At 38.0% G+C, this 17,934-nt stretch overlaps 1 protein-coding gene and 1 non-coding gene across 2 annotated transcripts in view; both read left to right on the top strand.

The window, feature by feature from the left end:
* Positions 1–2,671: 2,671 nt before the first annotated feature.
* The window catches only part of LOC128579506 (putative ankyrin repeat domain-containing protein 20A4), a 70,973-nt gene continuing 55,710 nt past the window's right edge, over positions 2,672–17,934 (top strand). The window contains exons 1-5 of the mRNA XM_053581567.1: positions 2,672–2,865; positions 7,560–7,674; positions 7,810–7,983; positions 12,340–12,446; positions 13,783–13,917. Coding sequence (XP_053437542.1) covers positions 2,672–2,865; positions 7,560–7,674; positions 7,810–7,983; positions 12,340–12,446; positions 13,783–13,917 — 725 coding nt within the window. The remainder of the gene's footprint in view (positions 2,866–7,559; positions 7,675–7,809; positions 7,984–12,339; positions 12,447–13,782; positions 13,918–17,934) is intronic.
* Positions 16,384–16,486, top strand: LOC128579519 (U6 spliceosomal RNA). The gene has a single exon (XR_008378177.1). It is a non-coding gene; the product is annotated as a U6 spliceosomal RNA (small nuclear RNA).

Raw genomic sequence — 17,934 nt, 5'->3', positions numbered from 1 at the left:
ACAGGTACAGCTGTGTTAGATGGGGGCTGAAAGCCTCTATCCTGCCGAGGAGACCTGGTCCCATCTTCCTGATATCTTTGCCCTCAATCCCTGTAAGTTCAGGAGCCCAAGTCTCTCATCAGACTGCTTAATAGACACATTTTGACCTTCCCAAACCATATCCTTTGAACGTGCAGTGGCTTTCTCAGGGAACTGTGTGTTACTCAAGTCTCCCCACAGGTGGCTGAGCAGCTTATATATTTTGTGTTTAAAACATTTCAAGCTTTGAGATTAAACTTTACTTTATAAGAGTTAGAGTCAAACTATGATCTTCCTTAGAAAAGTCATTTTTTTCTTCTTAAATTTCAGAAAATATTTGGGAAGTGTATGTAGCCAAAATAATCAAGTGCAGCATATTTAGCATTGAAAACCTCTGTAAGGGTTTTGCTTGATCTAGCTATGCTCCAATCTCACCTGCACGTCACTGTTCTTTTTGGCTCACTGGAATGTAAACATTCCCTAGTCCTTACTTGAAAATCAACACATCATTTATATATTCCCAAGTATGTCTGTCTACCCTACCAACTGTCCTCTTTGATAAGATTTCTTGTCACTGAATTATAACTTAAAGCCAATCAAAGTTTAAAGTTTATATTTTGTGATTTCACTTTCACAACGTGTTTAAAATACCTACCACAAAAAAATAAATCTTGGTGAGTTTCAAGCCATCATTATTATCATTGCTTTAATTATATCAATGCCTTTCCCTGGATTGTGAGGGGAAAGGATAATAAAGTGACAAATTAAACGATTATTTTCAGTTGAGTATACTATAAAACACCTGTTTATTAATTGACCAAGCTATAGTTTTTCCCCTGTAATATGAAGTATTGAAATGAAAACCTTAAGAAGTTTTCCAGTGTAAACCTTTCAAGATTACATAATTTGGCTATCTGGTAGGTTTAGTCATAATCATAAATTCATTTAAATTAGTGTGAAAAAGTCTGAAAGAAAAAAAAAATTTCTCTTGGCACACCAAATCGGCACTTTTAAAAATTTTATTTAAAGTTGGCTACAGAAATATCTGGTAAGAAGAAGTTTCACGACTATGTATGCAAATCCTTTTAGTCCTTATGTAAATCTAATTTTCTTCTGAGTTCTTTCTAATAATAGGAAACTTATATGTATTTGCAAATAAAATATTGTTATACAGTGCACTTCCCCAGTCATTTCTGACTCTATATGACACTAATTGAATATCTTCTAAAAATTTTTCCTCCAGAGTGTGTTTCTAATGACAGGCATTAAACATACTTCAACATTTTAACTTTTCATTAAATGAGAAGGTCCTTCCTTTGCTACATTTTCTAGTCTTTGGAAAGATTAGATTATTTAAAAATCCATTTAAGATTTTGTTTGACCATATTCTTGCTTAAACTAAAGAACTATTGCCTATAAAAGAACATTAGAGGAAGTTGGTTAGACACAATTAATGATTTTGGAGACTCAGAAGGTGATCTACTTTCAGATCAGAAGTGAAGTTGATTTTTGACAATTCTCGCCTAATATCCCCTTAGTCTCCTTATAGAGAAACCATCCTATCTCTTAGCCTACTTGACAGATTTATTGCTCAGATGGACCTCAGACTTAAACAGAGGCACTGAATAGGGAAGCTGCTCAGCCACTTGCCCAGTGGTGGCCAATAGTCCAGCGCCGCTGCCCCACGTTCCAGTTGCAGGTCAAGGAGGGTGGGCCCTCAGGCCAGACAGGCGGGATGGACAGGGACTAGGCTGCCAGCCCGCTGCCACCACAGCCGTGGCCGCAACTCGATGCCAGGCGCCTGCAGTGACTGTCCTGAAGTCCCAGATCTCGCGACGCCCTCAGCAGCACCGATGCAAGGGCCGGGGGGCCTCAGCCTGCGCCAAGCCGGGCGGTGGACCCGGCACTAGCAGCGGCACTCAGGGGCAGAACCGGCTCCACCGCCGAACCCTGAGTCCCTGTGTCCAGCGCCCAAGGACTCGCGTCCATCGTGCTTCCCAAGGGCCCTACCGACCCCGCCTCCGGGCCGGCTCCTCCTGGGCCCATGCCGGGAGTGTGGGGTCCGCGCCCACCAGGCAGTCCGGCTGAGCGGCTGCCGCCAGGTCGATGGCCAGGCTTGACTGCAACTGAGGTGTCAGCTGCCTGGTTCCTTCCTGCTAGGGGCGCGGGCAGGTTCCTAGTTGCAGGGCTGCTCCCCACAGTCCCTGGCCCTGTCCAAACAGCAGCAAGGACAGGAAATATCTGCCTGAGCTGAGAGGGTACAGAACTCCCTAGATCCCTCCTGCACGCACCATGTGCAGCAGGTGTGCCAGGCCTGGCGGGCAGTGCACGAGGACCCTGTGCACCCAGGGAGCCCCGAGCTCCAGCTCTGTAGCCACGCCCTCCACGCCCTCCACGCCCAGGCCTCAGCTGCACTGAACTTCGTGACGCCAGCGCTGGTCTTCCTGCGCTCGTGCACTGCGGTTGCTAGCCTTCGGTTGTACTGGTCTGACCACCCAGCCGCCGGGTTTGTTTCCTGGAGTTGCTGCCAGACCGGGTTGGGACACCGGCCTAGGGCTAAGCTGAGCGAGAAAAGCGGAGGGGTGAGGGTGGGGGAAGGGTGACTACGGAGCCGGGAACTCTATCTAAAAGAAATTGTTAGCTGCAGGTGGAGATGGGCAACACAGTCTTTACCCCTTTGGTCCCCAAGTACTCGGACCAGAATCAGGACCCAGTCTTCTCACCGCCCGGGTATTTCGTCAAAAACTCTGACCTCAGGGCTATCCACAGAGCTGCCTATGAGGGCGACATCTACGAGCTCCTCCACCTGAAAATAAATAAGTTAAATTCGTATGACAAGAAGAAGAGGTAATAGGAACTGGGGGCTCGGGGGTGGGGGTAGCGTCGGGGGTGAGAGGCTGGGGTGACCAGGTGTGAGGGTTAGAGGTAGGAGGGCGAGCAGGAGGAGACACCCCCTATCTTGGGCTCTCTAGGCGAGCCCTCCCGTCTCCAGGGCTCTATAGAAACTGAGATGGGGAAGCCTGGGAGAGGTCCCGCGCGCCGCCCAGGCCACTACTGTGGGCAGCAGAGCAAAAGCTGAACCTCATCTGGTTTCCATCCACTCCAGATTCCCCTTATACAGCTCTGTATTGACCTTTTTTGTTTGTTTTTTGGAGACAGAGTCTCACTTTTTTGCCCTGGATAGAATGCTGTGGCGTCATAGCCCCCCAACAACCTCAAGCACTTCTCTTGCCTCAGACTCCAGAGTAGCTGGGACTACAGGCACCCGCCACAAAACCTGGCTATTTTTAGAGATGAGGTCATGCTCTGGCTCAGGCTGGTCTTGAACCTGTGAGCTCAGGCAATCCACCCGCCTCGGCCTCCAGAGTGCTAGGATTACAGACGCGAGCCCCTATGCCCAGCCTTTATTGACCATTTTAAAGTAATTTAACCAAGAAAATTAGGCATAACCGCATTTTATTTTTAATGTACACATTTTAGGGCATTGCCTGTGGCTCAACGGAGTAGGGCACTGGCACTGGCCCCATATGCCGGAGATGGCGGGTTCAAACCCAGCCCCGGCCAAAAACTGCAAAAAAAAAAAAAAGAAAAAGAAAAAGAAAGAAAGTACACATTTTAGAACATAATGTTCTATAGAAAAGTACATAATGAGAAAAATAATTCCAACAATATTAGTTCAATCTACCTCTGAACTAACACATCTTTAGATCAAATTCAATTTCCATTTTATAAAGCAATTTTAAAGTGGTAAGATGATTGCATGTGCTTGAATAGGAAGACTCATTTTCCTGAAAATGTGAGCTCTTTCCATGTTTATTAATTTTACATCAGCCAAATAAAACTACCAATTTTTTTCAATTTTTGAGTTGCATATGGTATCCGTCTTTTGTTATTGTCATGACATTAAGAAACGTTTGTAATTGTGTGAAAAAAGACTTGCCCGTTTAGATATCAAAATGTGCTATTACTTTCCACAAATTGTTTACTAACATTTGAAAAGACACATAAATGAATGGCACAAAATATAAAATCCAGATACACCAAATATAATGAAGAATTTAGAACTTGATAATGGCGACATTTTATATTATTAGCGAACAATGAATTTTTCATAACTGAGGCATTTGTTAGCTGGAAATAAAGTAGATAGTTTTTTTATCACAAAAGTAAGTTCATGGCTGGGCACTTCATAACAGGGCAGTAGCCCTAGGACACGGGCCACATACACCTGGGCTGGTGGGTACCAAGCCCAGCATGCTAAACAACGACCACTACAACAAATAAATAGCCAGGTGTTGTGGTGGGCACCTGTACTCTCAGCTACTTGGGAAGCTGAGGCATAAGAATCGCTTAAGCTCAAGAGTTTGAGGTTGCTGTGAGCTGTGACCCCACGGAACTCTACCTAGGGCAACATAGTGAGACTCTGTCTCAAATAAATAAGTAAATACATGTAAGTTCATAATAAAATACATATTAAAAGTTTTAAATATACCAAATGAGGAAAGTGCCAGGAACAAACCCAAATGCCTATTGAGATAGATACATTTTTATGGTAATGAAGCCCTTCCTGAGAATGACCTCTTAAGCTTCATGAAGATTGTTTCAGCAAAATAAACATTAAAACCCTCTGTATATTAGGGGAAAAAATTAAAAAAAAAACATGTTTGCAAAATATTTGCAACACATCAAATGAAAATATATCTTAATTTGGGCTGCACCTGTGGCTCAAGGAGTAGGGCGCTGGCCCCATGTACCAGGAGTGGCTGGTTCAAGTCTGGCCCCTGAAAAAACTGCAAAAAAAAAAAAAAAAGTATATATATATATATATATATATATATATATATATATATACACACACACACACACACACACACACACACACACACACACACACATATATATGTATCTTTACAGGGAACTCTTATGTGTCAATAAGACAATAATTCTAAAATTGGGCAAAGTACATTTTTCTTTACTGATCTACAATTGACCTCTGGACCTGGGAAAAACATTTAGTGTTCTTGATAAGACAAGGAACTTGTTAAATAGGGAACAAATTTTGTTTTCTATCCACAAAGTTTATAAGGATGCAATGTAGTGGTACTTACGCTTTTATGTGCTCATGACCTTTTAAATAGACTCCAACAAGTCATAATAAAATATTTTTATGAAACTCCAACAAGTCATAATAAAATATTTTTATGAAGTAATTAGAAATTCATAAATTTTGTCTTTCTCAGCTCTGCTTAAAGTAACACTGTATTAAGGAGAACCTACATAACATATGTATAAAGAAACTTCAATGCATGCATAGGGTAATAGATTATGTGACAATTGAAGGTGGCATATACACAGGTGTCCGCTGACATGTGATGGTGAACTTTTAAGATATACAGTGAGGGGCGGCACCTGTGGCTCAGTGAGTAGGGCGCCGGCCCCATATGCCGAGGGTGGCGGGTTCAAACCTCAGCCCCAGCCAAACTGCAACCAAAAAATAGCCGGGCGTTGTGGCGGGCGCCTGTAGTCCCAGCTACTCTGGAGGCTGAGGCAAGAGAATCGCTTAAGCCCAGGAGTTGGAGGTTGCTGTGAGCCGTGTGACATCACGGCACTCTACCCGAGGGCGGTATAGTGAGACTCTGTCTCTACAAAAAAGAAAAAAAAAAAAAAAGGTATACAGTGAGGAAAATGTCAATTTTCTGATACGTACACATGGACTATGGCAATGTATGAGCTGAAAATATGTAAAAAGTATGATAAAACCAGTTAGAGTTAGAAATTGGTATAAGACTAAGATTTTTTTTTTCCCTGTGATTTCTGCAGTGAACCTGTATAAGTTTTAGTAATAGCTTATTATTAATGAAATAATCCTTTCCCAAGGATTATGGGATATGATCCTTGCACAAGAAAAATAATTTCCCACTTTTTATTAATTCATTTATTTGAATTAGTATCTTCTGCTAACTTGTAGTCTCTTCAAAATGAATCTTTTTACCTATATCTGTGCGTGTATATTATGTTGCGTATACATTTTATTATGCACATATATTTTCATAATATATATTTATTATATATACAAATAATTATAGATTTATTATTTTATTTGTGCCCTTAAGAAAATAAAACTGGCAAATATAAATGATTGTTAATCTTGCAAAAGTATTGCTTTACTTCATGAGTTTTTTTTTTCTTTTAATTGAGCTCCCTATCCATCCTTTGAATTCATTTATTCTCCAAACATAAGCTGGAAACCTCTTTGGTAGGAGACATATACTATTGCCTTTCAGGACCATTCCATCCTAAACCATCATGTTTACCTGAGCAGCCTGAGGAAGATGAGAGGTTTAAAATTGTTGCATTAGGACTTGATCTCACGTGAAGTTTTCCCTCCCTCTGTCAAACACAGTTAAAAAGATTCCTTTACTTTTGAAGAGAATATAAGTTAGCAGAAAAAGAATTTCTAAAGTTAAAAAAATTGTTTAAAAATATCTTTTAGTGACCTTTGACATTTTATAACAATCTTAATGACTAATACTAATCATTGGAAATATCTCCTTTATATGTCCATCAATCTAAGCACTGAATAATGAGCCACACTTTGCATTTGAATCCTGCATTTCCTTTGGTTTAAAGATTTTTGAAATCAAAGTGAGAATTAACTTTCTTTTGAAAATTCATTGTTGTTAATTCAGCCTTCTTGTTGTCATAGCACTTTTAAAAACTAAAATTTCTTTAAATGTCAATCATATGAAAATAAAATCTAGAGACCTGTGTGTGCCAAATCTCACTCACTGTAAGCCACCGTGGAATGTGCCATGCACCATTATCTTATGTTCAATAACATAATTTTTAAAATGCTGCCAGTTATACTTATAATCATGAATTACAAGTGGCGTTCCTAAGTCAGAGATATTATAATGCAAAAAAATAAACATCTTAGAATCATTGCAATATAGTTGTATTTCTAATTATCAAAACATACCACAGAGTAGATATGATTCTATCATTTTACTTAATCGGAAAGTCATCTTTCTTAGCAGTCATAGTAATAGTTATAATATCAAACAATTACTGAGCTCTTATTTGTGCCAGGAATTGTTCAAAATGCTCAGCATCACAATGGTATCCTGTGAAGTGCTCTTACTAGTTTTTATGTTTTTGGCTGGGGCTGGGTTTGAACCCACCACCTCCAGCATGTGGGGCTGGCACCCTACTCCTTTGAACCACAGGTGCTGCCTGCCCTTACTATTTTTATTTCCATTTTATTGACAAGGAAATTGAGACACAGAAAAGCTAAGCCAAAGTGTGTCCCAAACTGAACTGAGGTTGAACTGAATCCAAAGGCCAATGTCTTTGGATTCCAATAGGCTGCTCTTTTGTTACACAGTGAGTGCTAATAAATATTGTTCTATCTTCACAAGAAAATTAAGGATTTGTTCTGAAAATAGGAATAAATGCAACTTAATGCTTACAATTACATGAATAATTATATGTTTTGAGTGAGTGTACTACAATCTTTTAAAAAGGCTCTCTCAAATTGGTAGGAGTGCTTTGCATTTGACTTGCGTAAGAGGATATGCCAGGGTGGCCGCTATGTTGATCGACAAGAACTGCGATCTGAACATCAGAGATGCTGAAGAGAGGACACCTCTGATAAAGGTAAATAGTAGCCAAATTTCAGCTTGAGATGGATTTTATTTAAACCCATAGAATATAACTAATAAGTGAAATCTGTGAAAGGTTTATATTGCATTCCTAGAACTTATGATCTATTTCTTGGTGTAAAACTGACAGGCCGTGCAATGCGAGAGACCGCAGTGCGTCACTCTCCTCTTAGAACGTGGCGCAGATCCCAACATTACGGATATCCACGGTAACTGCGCTCTCCACTATGCTGCCCACAGCGGCAATGTAGAGATTGCAACAAAACTCCTTGAACATGGTGCCGCTACAGAGATAATGAACAAGGTATAGATTAACTCACTTTATTTTGAAAATATTGGAAATGCATTTGTTTTAACATTGACATATGTAAGGGTTCAATTTTCCAAGTTTGGAAACTTAAGCATCCCCTAAACTAAATATTTTGAAATAGTTCAATTGTCAAAGGTTTCTGTTTAAAAATTGGTACTTTCAAAGGAGCATGAGAGAGTACAGCTTTTTCTATGCATTTATCTTAAATGTTTGTGATAACACTGAATTTTTTGAAGGTTAAATTATTTTTTCAATTTTTTTTTATCATTTTGCTGTTTTTTTCTAATTATCGTAAAATAACACAGAAAAGCCAATTTATCTGAGAAATAGGTTTTGTCTTAAAACTTCGACAAAAGGAATGTATTTTACAAGAAATAGAAATCTTGCTGTTGACAGGTTCCTTAAAAAGTAATTTCTAGGAACATGATTTGCCTCACATAAGCAAGGGCTAAAAAGGAAAATGGGGAAAAGGGAAAGGAGAGTGATCAGAAACACACAGGCCAGTTTCAAAACTGCATGATTGAGTAAGTGAGATGAAAGCTATGTTGATTAGTATGATGTAAGCACTCCAATTTATACAAATAACACATTGAAAACGGCATAAATGTATTTATGATCTATGTACAAAAGACTTAAAAAAATAGTTAAAAAAACTACATAACTGCAGGAAATACCAATAAGAGGAGTTTTTCGCATGTTTTGCCCCAGTTTTTTAATATTTAAACCGGAATCTCTTTATTTTGAGGGATAATAATTCTCAGTTTGAGAGAGTTAGTGAGAGGTAGACTTGCCTAGGCATCAATTTTAGGAGAACTCCGAACTCCGAGCTGAAGTACTCCAATGAGTATGATGAAGTAAGAAAGAAGGAAGAACAAATAATTAACTGATCATCCTAATTTGGCAGAAGCAGCCACTTAGGTAAGAGTGTAAACTCTGCTCTCAAGAATAGAATGTCTTGATGGGAAGGTGGGAGACAAGGACCTTTTACGTAGCAAAATCAAGGTGCATGTTTTGTTCACTAGTCCCTGTTCTCCCCTTCCCTAGAAACATTAAATGGAATTTTTAGTAATGACTCCACCTCTTATTCTTTCTTGTTTTTATCCAAATCCCCAAGTGGTAACAGAAATTGTCCATGTAGGTAGACAATGAGACAAAAGTGGTTTTCTGTTGCATTAGTTCTCCACTAGAATTGTGCAGCACAATGAACTGGGGGGAATGTAAAAGAATAATTTAGAAGTCTAGGCTCTGTCCTGAAGATTTTGATTCAGAAAATATAATAAGGTCCAAGCACATATATTTAAAAATATTTCCTTGAAGGCAGGTATAGTGGCATATGCTTATGGTCCATGTTCGTGGGAGACTGAGGTAAGAAGGATCACTCAATCCCAGGAGTTTTTTTCTTTCTTTTTTTTTTTTTTTTTTTGAGACAGAGTCTCACTATGTCCCCTCAGTAGAGTACCTTGGCGTCACTGCTCACAGCAACCTCCAACACTTAATGCTTAAGCGATTCTCTTGCGTCAGCCTCCCATGAAGCTGGGACTACAGGCACCTGTCACAATGACGTGCTGTTTTTGTTGTAGTTGTCATTGTTGTTTGGCAGGCCCGGGCTGGGTTAGAACCTGCCAGCTGAAGTTTATATGGCCAGTGCCCTAGCTGCTGAGCTACAGGCGCTGAGCCAACCCAGGATTTCTTGACACTTTCTCTGACACTGTCCCTAATAACAACACAATTTCTTCAAGACTCTGATACACGGAGCACTTAAGTGTAATTATGAATTCACATATATCAAAAATGTAGGAAATTTCTAGAGGCACTACTTCTCTTTCAATCTCTGCTTTCCAGTAATATTAGACTGATGTTTATGATGTCTTTTACTGCTTAAGAAGGTAAAAGAAATGTTACTGGCAGTATCTATTAGCTTACAGAGCAACTTCTTTTCCCTTTCAACCATCAATCATTTACTGTTATTGAGAGGGATTTTAGAAATTTACTTGTGTGTAGTCTTTCAATAAGTGCAGACTGACCTTAGTATTTCCTCTTTGTTATCATTCAGATGATTAAGTCAACAAATGTTTTTTATAAGTAGAGTTTTCTCAGTCAGAATAGTAGCAAATCCTTTACCTTTTTTTTATTTGAAGCTGTAATATGAACTGTCTTAGCACATCTTTTAGGGTCACAGAGCTTCAGCATAATCAGGATCTCAGTTTGAAACACTGAAAACCATGAAGTTAGTAAGAATACATATAGGAATTTTTTTAATAATTCCGTTTTGATAGTCCTAGGAACTAGTTATCCATTTGGTTAACAATCTGGGAAAATTCAGTATTAATACAAATAGACTGTAACTGAATATATATTGGAAAACTTTCAAAGTGGATATTATGAATTTTAATAGCAATTTTTATTCCATATTGGAACCTTCTTTTTTTTTGTAGAACATATGCTAAAGAAAGTCAAGATTTTATGTACAAATACCTGCTTCATTCAAAACCATTTGGAAACACATGTATAACAACTATAAAAACAGTCTAGAGTTCAGTTATGAACCATTGATAGGTTTAGTATCCTTCCATACATTGAACCAACATGTATTAGGAAACAGGCAAAACTATGGGTTTCAGACTTCCCTTAAGGAATCATCAAATCTTGTGTCAGGCTTCTCTTGAGGAATCTCTGGGTGCCCCTTGAGCCTGTCTTACTTGGGCCCTTGATAGATGGCATAGGCTTTCCAGTTTGCTGATGCACCAACCTAGGTACTTAACTTACACTGGTCACATACTGTGCCTCTACAAGTATTTGAATGTATGACTCCTGTTTTATAGTATATGTTGATAAAACGTTCAAGGTTTTCCAGATAGATTTATATTTGTCTATAGTATGCAACCTATATTTTATATCAGTGCCTTAGTGATGGGGTCATATCTTAGAACTTAGAAAATGGCTTTTAAAAACTCTTTGTCTTTGTATCTATCAAATAATTGTCTTCCTGTTAGAATACCTATAAGCCTTTTTAAGTTAATCATGGTTGTAGTTTGATAGATTATGCATATTGCAGATGACATATATTTCCCCTCAGCACCGTCTCTTAAAAATGTGAATGATTTAGTGCCTTTACTTAGGCTGTAAATAATTCATGTAGGTCAGTATTAGAACTTCTATTAAAAAGCCATTATATTTCTGCTTTATATTATGCCTAAAAAAACATAATTTAAAGAGAAACCAGAAAAAAATGGATTAGAAAGTTAAATATGCATTAGATTTCCAGATACCATTTTCATCAAGAAGAAAATTTCTCAGTGAGCTTTCTAACAGCTGAGATAAAAATTAGTAATCTTTTTTTGTTGTTATTGTTGTTTGTTTTGTTTTGAGACAGAGTCTCACTATGTCACCTTTGTTAGAGTGCTGTGGTGTCACAGCTCACAGCGACCTCAAACTCTTGGGCTTAAGTGATTCTCTTGCCTCAGCCTCATAAGTAAAAAATTGATAATCTTGTAACAAGAGACATCCCATGGGCCATTTAATAATAAGCAAGAAAAGTTCATTTGAAGTCTAGCTATTTTTTCACTCACTAAAATCTTAGTGAACCATTTGAAACAGGAGTGACAGACCAATTGGCATCTGGGATCTTGTCACCATCGATAGAAGAGAGTCCTCAGTTGGTACACCTGGTGAAATCCTCCCCCTTTGTTGGAAAGCTTTCAAGGATCACAGAAACTCTTAATTTCTCAAATGTTAGGGTTTGCCCCAAAAATGCATTGCCAAAGAGGGATTAAGCAAATTTAAGAGATTGCTTTACTATTGGACATATAATGGAATGTTTGGTAATATTTGTTATGCATAGATTATCATGGAAACTTTGTGTTGGGGGTACATACTTCTCGTAAGTAGTCTTTGAAATCCAGTGTAAGAAATGTTGATCTAGGGGTAATAATTTAGATCATTAACTCAATAAAAATACTGAAAATGTTTACTACTATATCTTAGGGTAGGGGGATATAGAGATATTAATAATAGATACTGCCTCTGCCCACAAGAAGCTCTTGGTTTAGATGAGAAACAATAAAGTATTACAATATACTGTGGTAAATGCTGTGATGCAAAGATTCTCAGAAGCCGTCAATGTCTGAACTGAGTTTTGGAGGTAACCTGAGTTGATGTGAAGAGGCAGATCAGAGGTGTTTCCAAGGGCAGAAGCGGCACATTGGAAAGCACAGAGTACTGAGAAGGAAGGGGCTACTTTTTATTTATTTTCTATATGATGTATACAATTTTAGGACCTTATATAAAGTTTTCCACTTATAAAAGTGTACAATTTTTGTCCAGTATTGTATTGTTTTTGCTGTATTGCAGAAAGACACCACACCACTCTTCCTTGCTCTGAAGGAAACACATTCAGATGTGGCGGAACTTTTAATTAAGCACAAGGCAAATATACATCTAGTTGATGGATGTAAGAGGTATAGTAATTCATTCTATTTTTAAAACCTGAGTGGTGTTCTAGAGTAGCAATAGTATCTCTCCCCAGAAATGTTAAATGAACAATAACATTACCTAATAATTATTGTATAGTGAAAAATATCCACACAGATCTTCAGTTACACAGAAAAGCAGTTATTTTGACTGGGCGATATGAAGGGCAGTATACAGAAGGATTTATCTTTTCTTTCAATATTGGCTGATTTTTTTTGTAATTTGGTGTTTTGTTGATATATTAGCTGATAGGCTTTAGTTAGTTTTATAAAATGTGGACTTAAACTTGTAGTTTACTTTATGACTTAATACATACTTCTTCACTCTTTCATAGTATTTTTCAACCTCTGTTGCTTATATGGTTTTCCTTTATAATGTTCTGTGTCCCATAAATAGGAGCTGGGATTCATTTTCTCTTTTGAATGACTTAGTGAGTCTTTGCTTTAAGTTGTTTTCTTTGAAGAATATTGATGTTAGATTATCCTTAAGTGACTATTAATTGTTATTACCAGATCCTGTGGCTTCATCAGCTTTTTTCCATTTTTACTTCTAGTGTAGTTTGATGTTTTAGTTTTTAATTGGCATGGGCAGAAGGATGAAAACTTTAACTGGATAAACTTTTCCTTGAATAAAATAAGTCATAGGTGGGTGATAAAGTGTAAACAGAGAGGCTTTAGATTCCCTGAAGCCTGGGTTGGATTTCTCACTTTTCCACTTGCTAGGTATGATCTTAGGAACATAATTTATCAGCAGATATGTTTTGTGATCTGAAAAGGAGTATAATCTGCCAAGGCTTATGGTGTGTAAAGTCTTATATGCACACACGCAGAGATATGTATTTACATATATATATTTACACACACAATCATTTAATGCAGTGCCTAGCACATGATTATCAACATCAACATCTATAACTACTCTAAAATTACTACCATTATTATTAATGTTATTTGAAGCCTCCAAGTAGCTCTTACTTATTTGACTACTATCTGACTTTGAATTAAAATATATTCTATTTGAAGGAATTGAGAATTCTACATCTAAATCTAGCACTATGTAAGATAAGTGATTTCAGCATTGTTTCTTGACCATTAAAGCCCTAAAAAATAGCAGCTTGTACTGTGTTATACCCGTGAGTTAGGAGGCTTCCTTTTAGCTTCAGTGGAAATTTGCTAAAATAAACATTTCAGTACCCAAGATGTTCATGTCTGTAAGAACATTCTGCACAGATAGACAGGATGTTGAATTGGTAAAGTATATCCAATTAGTACTATAAATAACTTTTTTCAAGTTCGTAAGTGTGGGTTATCTTTCTTATTTTAGAACAGCGCTCATGCTTGCTGTACTTTGTAATTCGGAAAGCTTAGTGGATCTTCTTTTGGAGCAGAATATTAATGTCTTTGCGGAAGATTTATTTGGACAGACTACAGACAATTATCTTCTTCCTGACTCTGAAAGGTAAGTGTAGACAATAAAAGACTAGTTAATGCTGGGTGGCACCTGTAGCACCGTGATTAAGGTGCCGGCCACATGCACTGGGGGATGACGGGGTCGAACAGGGCCTGGGCCTGCTAAAACAACAATGAAAATTGCAACAAAAAAATATCCAGGCAATGTGGCAGGCACCTGTAGTCACAGCTACTCAGTAGGTTTAGGCAAGAGAATTGCTTAAGCCTAAGAATATGAGGTTGTTGTGAGCTGTGATGCCATGGTACTCTACCCAGGGGCACAAAGTAAGAATCTGTCTCAAAAAAAGAAAATAAAAAGAAAGAAAAGAAAAAAGACCAGTTAATGCTAAATTGAGGTGTAAAATAATTATAACTATTGCAACTTGTACATCAGTTGAAATTTCATGGTTTGTTTCAGAAAGTTTTAGAATGGCAATGAGATAGCCAGAAGAAATCAAAAGGACAGAGATGTTAAAAGTATCAATGAGTGCAGAATTCTTAAGACTTTTAAGACCTTTAACCTTAGGTGTTTCAGTTTTATTTGTTTTATTCCAAGTACAGCCCCTATGTGTGAGATAAAGACAGTGTCACAACTCTGCTTTTTATAAGTAGTTATACGGGTCTTGAAAGGTCCACTTTAGTAGAAGGTGTTGTACCATTCCCTGTTGTACTGTTATGCTCTAGACCTTCCTCCTTGAAATTTTCAAGAACTGAAAGGGTTTTAAAGTGGAAGAAAGGCAATCCTCTTTTATAAGGCAGAAAGGGGAGAAGGACTTTGTACTCATTCTGTTTCCCTTGATTGTGTTGCTGCATTGTTGCCATGGAAACTGGTCCTGCAGTCTGGTAATTATGGACCTTTGCTACTAGGAATTCTTTGCTGATTCAGAAGCCTCAGTCACCATGGTCAACCACACTTAAACTTTCAAGTAACACTTTTTTTAGTTCACATACATATGCTTATATGCTTGGCCATTGTTCCTAAAAGTACTTGTATCCTGCTCTTGCAGCTAGGCCTCTGACCTTTAGCCACCCAAACATACAGTGAGCAAAGAGATCCCACCCATACTTATATGGAGCTTATACAGAGCCCACATTTTAGTTTAGACTTAGTCTAATCCTTTGTAAATTGTCCTTTAAAGTCATTTTATCTAGCAAATAGTAGTTGAGATTGCTCTAAACAGTCAGAGTTTCAATTAATGTTGCAGGAAAAGATAGAAGTTCCGTTTCTTCTTTGTTACCAGATGTATGCCCTGAAGCCTACTTACAGACTGTGGAACACCTTTCCTTAGGCTGTAAAAGACCCCATATCCTTCTCTAGTAGTGGACACCAACTTTCCCTTGGCCCTCAAATGATCTTTCCTCCATAAGTATGAAAATCTTGGAAGCTAATTGGTTCTCTACCTCAAAATTCAAAAATGTTTTCAAATTCTATGTCAAATTCTAAGAAGCTGCTGGATGTAACCTCTGAATCTGAACAGGTTAGTTGTATTTCCATGACAAATCAATAACAAAGCAAATAAACAACCTACCCAATAAGAAAGGATATTTGCATATTTTGAATTAGATAAAAGCTTAATAACTAGGATCCACAGAGAACTCAAATTAATAAGCACAAAAAGAATGAAGAATCCTTTATAACACAGAGCAAGAGAGATGAATAGAATCTTCTCTAAAGAAGACAGATGAATGGCCAACAAACATATGAAAAAATGCTCATCATCCCTAATTATTTGAGAAATGCAAATCAAAATCACCCTGAGATATCACCTAAACCCAGTGAGAATGGCCCACCTTATAAAGTCTCAAAACTACAGATGCTGGCATGGATGTGGAGAGAAGGAAACACTTTTGCACTGCTGGAGGGACTGCAAACTAGTACAACATTTTTGGAAGGAAGTATGGAGATCCCTCAAAGAACTCAAACTAGACCTCCCCATTTGATCCTGCAATCCCATTACTGGGCATCTGCCTAGAAGGAAAAAAAAAAGTCTATTTACCGTAAGGACACTTGCACTAGACTGTTTACCACAGCTCAATTTACAATTGCTAAAATGTGCAAACAGCCTAAATGCCCACCAACCCAGGAATGAATTAGAAAACTGTGGTACATGTATATCATAGAATACTATTCAACCACTAAAAAAGATGGAGACTTTACATCTTTTGTATTAACCTGGATGGAAGTGGAAGACATTATTCTTAGCAAAGCATCACAAGAATGGAAAAGCAAGAATTCTATGTACTTAATTCTAATATGAGAATAATTAGTGACCTAGCACACAGTGGGGGGTTGAGGATGGGAAGAACAGAGAAAGGGAGGGGGTGGGAGTCATGGGGGGGTTTACAAGTTTTGGGGGTGGAACACTATTATTGGAGGGTCTTCATCTGACACAAGTAATCAATGTAACCAGGTTCTTTATATCCTCAATGAATCCCCCCCAAAAAACAAAATACTTACATACAAAAGTAGAACTTTGTGCTTACTTTGCAGCATGTATAATAAAATTGAAACAATACAGAGAAGATTATGACTCATGTGCAAAGGTCACGTGCAGTTTCTTGAGACATTCCATATTTTGTGCAGTTCTTGAATGGTCACTGAATTGTTTGACAAACTCTAATAGTATGAGTCAAAGCAAAATGGGCAGCACCCAATAGTGCTGAAATATTTGTGTAAGATGATCTATGAAATGAGCATGGAGCTGAATAACACCTCAGATGTTGTGTGCAAAGTGTTGTTGGTATATTTCAGAAATGAGAAAGTGTCAATTTTGATCTCCTTCATGGAACTTAAAGAAGCAGGATTCTTTTGTCTTCCACATCAATTTGAGATGAGCATGGAGATTAAATACCATTCTAACAAATATCTGCTGGTTCAGAGTCTGACTAGGTACTAGGTAGAGAGAGAATAGTAGGAATCCAAACCAGATCTTGACATCTATTAGTTTTCTACCATTATAATGGGGGACATTTACTTTATGTTATCTAATTTAGTGAGCTCATGTATTTACAAATAAATTTTGTTGAAAACTATGAAACAGCTGAGATGACCTTCTTACTGGATGAAGAGAGTTTGGCCACCTGTCACTGTCAGCCAATATGCAGAGATGGGGATAGTTGCATCAAACTTTGTTTGTCAGAAGTCCATTAATTGTGGAGAAGAGTGAGAGTAGACTCTTCAAGACTTTTCTGTTCTTCTATTTCCAAAATCACAGTTTTTTATTGTTGGGGATTCAGTGAGGGTATAAAGGCCCAGGTTACACTAATTGCATTTGTGAAGCAAAGTTCCTCTTATAAATGTGTTCCTCCCCCAAGAGGTGTTCCAAACACTGTGACCTTCCCCTTCTTCCCTCTCTCCACTCCTCTATTCTCCCACCCCAAAACATGTACTAGGTCATTAATTGTCCTCATATCAAAATTGAGTACATTGGATTCTTGCTTCTTCATTCTTGTGATGCTTTACTAAGAAGGATGTGTTCCACTGCCATCCAAATTAGTAAAAAGGATATATAGTGTTCATCTTATTTAGTAGCTGTATAGTATTCCATGGTATACATATACCACAGCTTAATCCATTCCTGGGTTGGGGAGGCATTTAGGCTGTTTCTCCATTTTGTTCGATTGTAAATTTAGCTGCAATAAACAGTCTACTTCAAGTGTCCTTATGGTAAAACGATTTTTTTTTTCCTTCTGGGTAGGTACCCAGTAATGGGAGGATCAAATGGGAAGTCTAGTTTGAGTTCTTTGAGGGTTCTCCATACTTCCTTCCAAAAGGTTGTATTAGTTTGCAGTCCCAGCAGAAGTGTAGAAGTGTTCCCTTCTCTCCACATCCACATCAGCATCTGTAGCTTTGAGACTTTGTGGTGTGGGCCATTCTCACTGGGGTTCAATGATATCTCCGAGTGTTTTTGATCTGCATTTCTCAAATAATTAGGTATGATGAGCATTTTTTCATATGTTTGTTATTTTCTCATTTGTATGTCTTCTTTAGAGAAGGTTCTGTTTATCTCTTTGGCCCATTGATAGA

Source organism: Nycticebus coucang, unplaced genomic scaffold, assembly GCF_027406575.1.
Source record: "Nycticebus coucang isolate mNycCou1 unplaced genomic scaffold, mNycCou1.pri scaffold_60, whole genome shotgun sequence".
Lineage (NCBI taxonomy): Eukaryota > Metazoa > Chordata > Mammalia > Primates > Lorisidae > Nycticebus > Nycticebus coucang.
This window is presented reverse-complemented; position numbering and strand designations above follow the sequence as displayed.